The sequence below is a fragment of the Poecilia latipinna genome, unplaced genomic scaffold, assembly GCF_001443285.1.
Source record: "Poecilia latipinna isolate Pla-1442-1.1 unplaced genomic scaffold, P_latipinna-1.0 Scaffold1000, whole genome shotgun sequence".
Taxonomy (NCBI): domain Eukaryota; kingdom Metazoa; phylum Chordata; class Actinopteri; order Cyprinodontiformes; family Poeciliidae; genus Poecilia; species Poecilia latipinna.
In genome coordinates, this window is record NW_015113616.1 from 54290 (window position 1) to 64839 (window position 10550).

The following is a 10550-nucleotide window of genomic DNA, read 5'->3' on the forward strand; positions in this document are numbered from 1 at the left end:
AAATATGCACCTAATCTTTAACAACTGAAGTTGTTTAAATCATAGAAAGTTTAAAGATACATCTATGCTTCACATTAAAACAGCATCTTGTAATATTAGTGTGATTGTTGTCATGAAAGAAATATCTATTACATGATAAAACTGCTTTAAACAACATTTGTTATCAGATTTGTATTAAAAACATTAGTTGATTCCTTAACATTTTGAACCAGCTGTTAAAAGCCACTTGCGGCTCCAGTTTGCAGATTGTAAATCCAGACAGATGCTTCAGATCTTTAGCTTTCAGAGTTGTTTAAATCATGAAAGGTTTTAAAGATGCCTTGTGTTAAAGCTGTATTTCTGATGCAGTTTGCCAGTGAAACTTTATTTTTTTCCTCAGCAGTGAACTGTGTGAAGCCACTGTGCCCTTTCTAGCCATTTGCATCGGCTAAGAACAGATTCGACTGCAGCTTCCAGTTCCTGAATGTTTGGCAGAAACTTCAAACTGCACAAGTCATTCCAGAAGCCATGGACGAAATGTTAATGCTAAAGGCTAGTTACACATCTGCCATCCAGCGCGGCCAAGCACAGAGGTCCCTTTTTACGAGAGCACAAGCATCCATTTAATGTGTGTCCTTTTCTGGGGGAGCCGTGGCCAGCGCGCCGGCTCACACAGCTCCATCGGTGTTCGTCATTATTCGCAGGGTGATATTCCATATCACCCTGCGCTGTTTAGAGAAAGAAGATGTTGTTTGTGCGGAGTCGGGCATAAGGCAGGGCGAAGGCGGTGACATTTACGATGTGTTGCGCCGCTGTGCTCGTGTTGTCAGAGCGGAGCCGCTGCTGATAGACACAATCAGGGGGAAGTATGTGGTTTCTGCAGGCCAATGAAAGATCCGCTCCCTGCTTCTGGTTTTGCATTAATTTACATAATTTAACCGTTGCCTCGTTTCTTTCAGCAGAGGTCGAAAAGGCGAGTTCATCGAGACAGAACTATCTCTATGCTCTCTAGGACGAAATCCCGTTTATCAGCTGATTTTCTGTAATCATCTACAAACATCTCAACGTTTATTGCTTGGCTCATTCAGCTTTGATACGCCTGCAGTTGTAACTAGAGTCAGCATTGGTGGATAATTTCTGGATTGTATGCTGAAGGTGAAAGAGCATAAAGACGGAAACTTTATGTCACCTTTAACTAACAGAGATGTCTTCATGGCAAGTAAGCATGAATGCTCTTTGAATGTGTGGATTTTGTTTGGAGTGTTTTTCTCGTCAGAAGACAAATATGTGAGCTCAGTGTCTTGCAACACAGTTTGGTGCAACTCTGCTTCGCAATAGGGAAAAAAAGGAAAAAGTTTTTGTTTAAGAGATTTTTTCCTCAGGGACTGCTGTACTTATTTTCATTGATTCCAGGTATGCAGCTTTATTTTGAAACACACACCACTTGTTAAATGCTTTCAGATGGGTTTTTCTGAACATTTTAGACTCTTGGAGTTTAGTTTTGGTTGAAATGGAGTTTCTGTTTCAGGCCTTAAATCAGGGGAGTGCAAAGTGTGGCGCGTGGGCCATTTGGAGGCCTCAGAATGGTTTTCAAAATGATCCACATTTGGTGGTTCGCGCAGATGAAACACTGTTTAAGATATTTTGGGTGAGATTATTTATGATTACGGTAAATTAAACAGTCTTTAAATGCAAAACTTTAGGTGCAAAGCAAAAGTATTCATCTGTTATTAATCACATTAATCCTTGCTTTTTTATTTTCATAGTAAGTAGAACCACAAATATCCAATCTTTTACTTAAATGGAGACTTCTGACCAGAAGGGGATCCACAACCTCTTCTTTTTGCTGAAAAGTGGACAAAATAATTATTTTCTATACCAAAAAACAAACTTAAAATGCAGATTTTCTGCACAAATCCACAACTTTCATTAAAATATTGCATATCTAAGTTATTGTTGAAAAGCTGTTAAAAAAACAATGCAGTTGTATTTAAATTTAATCTTAAGGTCTCTAGAGTTAATTCGCTGATTAGGGAGTGACGCCAGGAGTTTCCAACTCTAATTTTCCGAGACACTGAATTTTGGGTTTTTGTTATCTATAAGCTATAAATTATAAAAATTACGAGTAACAAAAACTTGATCACTCTATATGTGATGATTCTACATAACACACAAGTTCCACATTTCTAAGATGATTGGTAAACGTATTGCACTTTTACGCAATTTTCAGAGTTTTTCGTGGTGTTCCTGTAGATTTCAAACAGCTGCAAACATTTGTTCTTTGGGTTTATGAGTATTTGAATTTTGCATTTCATGTACAGGCAGTTAAATCAAATGTGAACAAGTCTTTTGGTTTACTTTCACCCAGATGCAGAAACTTGCACTCCACCCATTTTTAATTGCACAAAGTATTCAAATCTGTCGGCCTGTTCCGCAGAAAAGGTGCAACTTGGTGGGAACAAGAGATGTGCAAGAAGTTTTGATAACATGAGCTGACTGCACATCCTTAAAAAGTCTTAAACTCACGAATTTAAGCATTAAAATGTCTTAAATTCATTTAAGAACATGCAAGTCGGTCTTGAATACGTTAATCACAGGTCTTAAGTTTTGTTTGCCTGGACTATTGCAGTTCTTTTTAATTATTCTTGCAGGATTTTTCTGCAGAGGCGGTTTGTAACCATCTGCTAATATACGGTTGCTAGTTAGCTACTTAGCTATTTTTAGCGTCCATCACAGGTAAATTAGTGCAAATGTATCAACTGTTTTTGCCACTGGGTCACTTATATTGTATATTTATTGTCTCGTCAGCCTAAGTTTCGTTCAAGCTGGTATTAAAAAAGGTCTTAAAAACTCTTAATTTTGACTCGATGCCGTGTAATGTACTTTGTTTTGTTTATTTTTCTCAGACTCCAGGTCTCTGGATCGACGAAGCTGCCGAACTGGGAAGTCCTCACCAGCGATCAGCGTCGTGGGGGAGCGCAGATCATCTGAAAGAGGTACTTTCCCTTCTTCAACCTCCCAGATGATCCGGTCACTGCTGCTGCTCACAGCTAACGCGTCATTATATCCACACAGCTGGGTAAAGAAAATGTTTCTGTCATTCTTGAGGTTCTTCATTTACTTAAAGTGTGTTTTTATTTGTCAGAGTCTGAGGTCAGCCTAAATATTACCCTCCTTAAAGTCGGTTTCCACTCCTGTCTATCTGCTGGCCTTGGCAGGCCGTCCGGCCGACCACATGGACTCCAGGCCTCCAGACCACAGGCTAAATTTACCCTGCTCTGTTCTCCGCACGGCTGCACTGTGTGTATCTCATCATGGACTGTTGTTTTTCAGACAGTATTGAGTATCCACACTGAAGGAGGGCTGCTTTTTTCCCCGTTTTAAAATCAGCAGATCGTTTTTTGTTTTTTTTTTCTTTGTAGAGAGCTCCACCTTCGCTCCACACTGCAAAAATATAAACTCTTACCAAATATGTTTGGTCTTAGTAAGACAAAACTGACTTACAAATAACTTTTCAGCACAATATTTCTCAGTCTAAGCGAATAATTCCTGAAAAAGTGCTACTTCACTGGATTATTTCACTTATAGCAAAACATTTTCCTATTTGATGAGTGAAATAATCTGCCAGTGGATCTAGAACTTTTTTAGATAAAAATAAGGAATAATTTACTTAAACCAAGCTCATATGTTTTGTTGAAAAGTTTCTATTCAGTTAGCTTTGTTTTATTTCAAGTGCACTAAGAAACTAGATAGAAAATACTTGGTGAGACTTTGTGTTTTTGCAGTACATGAAGTCAGCAGTAGCTCCAGTTTAGCTGTAATTAAGCAAACTGTCAGAGCAACACAGCAGGTATAAAACAAGTTATGAAATCTTTTATGAAATGCATCTGCAGCAGCTTCTGGCCTCTGACTTGCCCTTATTTCATAAATCACCGTTAAGCACACCTCTAACTTTATAACTTGACCTGCCTGGAAAATGTTGCATTCACTGTTCTGCAGACAATCCCTGAACAACTTGGCCTAGAAATCAATAGCTCAGCACAGCCAGGAAAATTTCTCTTTTCCCATCAACTAAGATTACACCCGGGCTGCCTGTACTTGTCATTATCGACTGCTTCCACTAAGCGAGTGCAGGCAGCAGGATTCCTGCTCTCTAACCTCTGCAATTTAACGAGTGGGAGGACATCTGAAAGGAGCACGTCTCTTTGTTGACTGTGTTGCCTGGAGTACAAGATCTGCGCTGAAGAACCACACCTTTGTCTGCACAGCACAACTGTGTCTGTTAGTCTTACAAAGGGTATCCTGTTTTTTTTTACTCGGCCAGATGTAGCAACACCCACTGACCCAACTCATTTCATCAGCAGACTGACTCTGGAAGTGTTGCAGCAACATTCAACTATTCATGTTGCAATAAGCAATAAATCACATGATAAATTTAAACAAGATCAATGATTTGTGGTCTTTCTCTTTTCTCTCTTGTTCTACAAAAACTGGATGATAGAAGTCTTCACTATGGTCTCAACTATCTCTTTTTTTAAAAACAATTTTGTTTACAGAGACTTAATAATTGATTTTATTTGTTTCTGTTGTTTTGTTTGTTTATTTTGGATATTTAAAATGTTATAGCTTTAAATGTTCATTAGAATTTAAAGTTTATTGATTTTGTTTTATTTTTAAAGTTTATTTTAGTATGTTCTTGCATTATTATGCCATTATTACCATTATATTACTTGAAAATTGTCTCGAAACAACATTACTGTTTATTGCAGTAACTTCTGGAGAAATTTTTGGTTCAGAAAAATTTGTTGCGGTGGCAGGGCTGCATTCAGGTCGAGTTTGTTTTAGTAAATCTTTTCAGAAGAATGCAAAAGCACTCATCGTATTTTGTTAAACGATTATTTTGGCAATCAGGTAAAAAATATTCATTTAACCAGTTAAGCCTTTTTGACACAATATTGGAAACACCATTAAAAGATGCAAATAAGCAAATAATTGTTTTGAATAAGAAAACAAAGATTTTATTGAACATTAACAGAAAAGCAGCTGCAGTAAAGAAATGTGTAATTTATACATCAACTGTTGCAGAATAAATTTTTAACTGATCCTAAATATTTGGATGCGTGTGACGAACTGGGCACCAATTTATTGACACCGATTTTCTTTATTTTGGGTGATCGGCTGATACTTCCATGCAAAGGTCTAAAAACCAACCACTGTCCTCTTCTGCAGGTTTGTCTAACAGACCGGCTCACCTGCTCATGTCTGCAGTTAACAATAGTCACCCCACTGTTGCCAACTCAACGTCTTTCTTGCTACATTTAGCAACATTTCAGACAAAAATCAGAGTCTGCAGGTCAGGTTTGTTAAAGATGAGTAATCGGTGATCGGCCAGGAAACTGCAGTCGGTGTGACGTTTAACACAGCTTTTCTTGTTGGTTTACTGTCTCCGTCTTATTTCACCTTCAGCAGATCGCTAAGCTGCGCCTGCAGCTGCAGCGCAGCAAGCAGGTGACCAGGCAGAGCAAAGACAGGGAGCAGAGCTCCCTGCAGCAGCTGCCGCAGCAGCACAGCGCCGCGTGCCAATCACAGGTAGGCTTCTCATGTCACGCACGCCGTCATGCTCCGTTAGGGGGAAAACATTATCATTAACTCAACTTGGTGGTGCAAGATTTTACACAGGCCACACAGATATGATAAGGGAGCTTAGCAGTTTGGAGGAAAACATCCAAACGAAACGGACGGTTACAAACCTATAACAGCTGCTGGAGATTAGAAAACTGAGTAAACAGTTCAGTGTAGCTACATTTTATACCTTTAAATCCATATTTATTTAAGCTTTCATCAAGCCAACAACATCTATATTTAGTGTTATGTAGTTTAGATTTGTGTGTTAATTAAATATCATGATTTATTATGTGTTGAACATGCAGTTGAGTTGACTTTTCCTAAACACGAGAAGTTGATCTTGGAGGTCAAACGGAGGCAGAGGAGGGAAATGTGTCTGGGCATGTCTTCCTCTGAGCTGCAGCTCATTCATTAGACCCAGGAAAAGAGATGCTGTTCTGCTGCACAAACACAGCATGAATACTGATGCTTATGACCACAACTCTGTTCTGTTTAACTGAAACTACTTCTCTGCAAAAACACAAAATCTTACCAAGTATTTTTGGTTTAGTTTCTAGTGCAAATATCTCGAGACAAAACTGACTTACAAGTAACTTTTCAGCAAGATATATGAGGTTTATTTGCTTAAATAGTCCCTTAATATTAACTAAGAAGTACTACAGATTATTTCACTTATAACAAGATATTTTTCCCATTTTATAAAGGAAATAATTAATTCTTTTTTTCATCAATTTGAAGGAATTATTTACTTAAATCACTGAAAAGTTACTTGTAAGTTTGTTTTGTCTCATTTGCATTAGAAACTAGACAAAATACTTGGTAAGATTTTGTGTTTTGCAGTGTTGTGGTTGCATCCAGTCGTGTCTCTTTAGTGAAAATATCTCAGTGCACTTGAAAAAAAGACTAAATTAATTTACAAGTAACTTTTAAGCTAAATATTGGAGCTTGGTTTAAGTCAATAATTCCTTTAAAATTGATCTAAAAAGTACTATTTCCACTGGTAGATCATTGTTTTTTCTAACAACATTTTTTCATGTTATAAGTGAAATAATCAGCCAGTGGAAATAAACTTTATCAATTTTAAATAAATTATAGCAATATTGTGCTGAGACGTTACTTGTAAGTTACTTTTGTCTTATTTCAAGATGTCTAAATCATTACTCCACCTTCAAACAGTGTTATGTTTCTTTCCAGCACAAGGGAACTTCTTCAACTTTCACGTCAAACCCGATGCCCAAGTCGCTGATATGCAGAGTGCCGAGCAGCGTGGAGGGAATCAACCACGAGCTGGAAAACGTTTTCATACGAGACGACTGGGAGCACGGCCTGCAGGTACAGCAACGGGCTGCCATGTGCAATAATTTACTGCTCACTGCTTGTTATACCTCAGTGAAGTCCTGTAAAGGTTATTATCTGACTAATTTATTTGTTGTAATTCAGTCATTAAATAAGAATGCTCACAATTCAAAACAAAAATTCTGCAAATGGCATTTTGAGACCACTTTTAGGACCTGAATCATGAGGGAAAAACTCAAAGTTGTGACTCAACCCTGCATCTGCACATTGTTTTTGTCCTTTTCTACAAACTGTTATGAACCCGACAGGAAATGTCCAATTTGAAAGATATTTAGTCCACAACCACACCAGAGATGGGTATGTTTGTAAGGAAAAGAGCATGTGCAGCGGCGTCTTGGGTTATAAAATGTATAATTTTTTTACATATTTGTTGAAACTGTCACCATGTTGTGACAGTTTGTTATAAGACAAATAATCTGTGAAAACATCGATCTCCTCCACCTCCTTCCTGAGCTGCTATTGCTGTCTGAAGAAATACACCAAAAACAACCAATCAGAGTCAGGAGGAGGGTCTCAGCGCTGTCAATCATCCTCATGTACTCACTGCTAAATGTGGTAACGCTGGAGAAACAACTTGCCGTTTATTCGCCGACATCTGTAGCCATGCTAACTAGCCTTAGCATTCATAACAGAAAGGAAGGAGAGGAGGAACAGATGGGGATGAGCAACGCCACAATAAGAGTGATTGACAGCGCTAACACCCTCCTCCTGGCTCTGATTGGTTGTTTCTTGATAGGACTTGGGGAAGGCAAGAGGAGTTTGATTTTTTTCACGAATTATCTCTTTTTTATATATATATTTTTTTTTTTAATAAAAGTTACATACTGCAGCTGTAGATGGAGTTGTGTCATAATCAGGCAGTTCCTTGAGCTTCCAGCAGTCAGTAAGGAAGGAAGTGAAGTTCTGCAAAGATGACTTATTGCACATAAAGCCTTAAAGTTGTAAATAAACAGCTGGACACCTTTTGTTCTTCTACTGTTTTAAAATGTCTTCAAAAAAGTAGTTTAATCTCAGTTAATTGCTTTAACTGTTACTTTTTCCTAATGAAGTTATCTTCATCCAAATTTAAAATTTGTCTGGTCTGAAATATTAAAGTGTGATTAAAAAAAAGCAAAAACAGAAGAAATCTATAAGGAGAACATACTTTTTCACCCCATTGTGCATGTAAATTCAGTCGTACGCATACCGATCTCTGCTCTGCATTTGCTCCATTTGTCAATTATTAATTTGGTAATTAAATATGCATAGGTTTTGTCATGGACCTCAGAAGGAATCATCTCCATTTTGCATTTTAAGAATGTAATCAATGCATAAACTAAACATTTAAGAACCTTTTTAACAGCTTTACTGAAAAAAGGCATGGAGCTGCTATTAAACTTATTAGTTATGCTTAGGATTCGTTACATTTGTGCAAAAACAAGCTTGTAAAGTCAGTTTCTACACATATTTGTACAGCGTGAGAGTCCACTTGTTTAGAAGCCTGTAAATCAGCCCTGATATGAGGTTGTAAACCTTGGCAGGGCTGCGATGCTCCACACCCACATGGCTTAAACACACAAACAAACACACGCTAACCTGCAGATTTACAGCTTGCTGTGCACTCTGCCTTCCTTCTGCTCGCTCTTTTCAGTCAGCTGAGCCAAAGCTCAACACAATTCACATCACGCTGTTCTCAAGTACCATCTGGTGTGCTGTTTGCTTCTGCAGTTGCCCTTTAGACAAACACATCACAGGGCTTTTAGTTGGAGATGTTTTAAGATTTAGGGCGTTTTAGATGGCACTTTGAGTTTAATGTGACGTCATCCAAAGAGAGAGACGTTTCACTGAAAGTCCCTCCATCTGTTGGCATCGGTACTCGAAGAACTCATCAAGGCCAATTGAGGAAGTTCTGCCTCCTTTGACAGTCTGACCACATTTACAAACTTTAACAGGTCACTTCTCACCTGGGATGTCCATTAACGATTTATTAGATTAAAATTAGTTCCCACTTCAAATTGGTAAATTAAAAATGTCCACTGAGATCATGTGTCAAGTCTGGCGCGTTAGCCTTTTGTGTGGCCCTCTAGACTTCAAATTACATCAATAAGTTCCTCCAGTGACACAAATCCACAAAATTCACACAAAATCAACAGATCCCCACATTTTTTTCAGATTTTAACCGCAGATTTTTCTCAACATTGGCTAAAAAGAGTGTCTGCTGCCTTAGGTTGCATTCACATCAAACACATTTTGCGCGTCGGGTTTACATTCAAAGTCCATGCGGAGGCGCATCAAGGGCCCGTTCCGGCACATTTGGAGCTTTTGATGCGTCATGTGCGTCCAACAAATAGGCCGGCAGCGAAAAACAACAGCTACAGCGATTTTGACGCGTCTGACGCGCCTCTACGAGCCTCCACATGGACTTTGAATGTAAACCAGACGAGCATAACGGTTTTGGTGTGAACCCACCATCAGCCTTACTTGATGTCAAGTTGTACGGCAATTAATAAAAAGTCACATTTAACATCATACATTTGCGCAAAGATCATAAATATTCCTTACAAATATTTCTAATTTAGCGTCACAAAATCTATGATTTTGATCGCAATAAAAAAACAAACACAAAAACAATCACCAAATGGACTGACCTTTATGAAAATATGTTGATTGTTATTTAATTTTAAGAATCACTTACTGAATGCTGAAACAAACAGATGTTTATTGTTATTTTAACAGTTTAATGGGTTTTCTCAATACATTTTGGCACAACCGGACCTTTAAGAACATTCAGCTTTTATACTTTGTGTTGTAACGTGGCCGCCGACCAGCAGGTGGCGCCGCTGGTCATCCCTAAGCGGAGCCATTGATTCAGAAACAAAGATGGAGGCCATATCGGTGAAGAGAAACGGTCCAGACTTGGTCCGATTTGAAATGCAAAATTCACCCTATGTGGTTCTGTTTTGAAATATAAACACTCGAAAAGCTCCTTAAGCTTCACCTTAAAGGCGCTTCATTCAGCCGAGCTGCATGACGGAGTAGCGTTTGCTTCTCTTTCAAAAGTCACTGATGTGCTACGAAGACGACAGAGAAGCAAAGAGGATACCGCACTTCATGGAGTGAAGTTTTAACTTCCCTTTAGAGCAACAAGACAGTTCCCATAGACATAAATACGTAGACGCCTCATGGAGCGGGTCGGCCCGTTGCTGCGATACGTCACAGCGTCCGCCATATTGAATGTGGAATATGTGCCAGTAAGCTAATACAAGTAAATGGACCGAACTTCACAAAGTGCCGTTCTACAAAGTATTTTAAATTAATTCCTGTCATTGACACATTTTCTCACACACATTAATATATTAGGTAATCAAAGAAATTACTAAAGACAGAGTTTCTAGCTTTTGATGTGATTATTTAATTGTTTTGGGGCATTTCTGAATAAAGAGCACAATGTTTTTATTTGATAGAAATTATTCTGATCATTTTTATAATGACACTGATGAACAGTCACTTTTACAGTGTTTAATTAAAGAACATATTTACATAATTCCAATTTAATGTACATTTAATGTTTCAAGACAAGAAACAAATTATTTTCTTGTATTTATTTTTAC

At 38.1% G+C, this 10550-nt stretch overlaps 1 protein-coding gene across 2 annotated transcripts in view; it reads left to right on the forward strand.

Moving 5' to 3' along the window:
• LOC106958612 (glucocorticoid-induced transcript 1 protein-like) overlaps positions 1-10550 on the forward strand; it is a 35680-nt gene that overhangs the window by 15185 nt on the left and 9945 nt on the right. Inside the window, exons 4-6 of one of the 2 annotated variants that reach the window (XM_015050596.1) lie at positions 2886-2975; positions 5449-5568; positions 6799-6936. In XM_015050596.1, coding sequence (XP_014906082.1) covers positions 2886-2975; positions 5449-5568; positions 6799-6936 — 348 coding nt within the window. Of the gene's footprint in view, positions 1-2885; positions 2976-5445; positions 5569-6798; positions 6937-10550 lie in introns of both variants that reach the window. The other variant, XM_015050595.1, reaches the window with a different exon arrangement.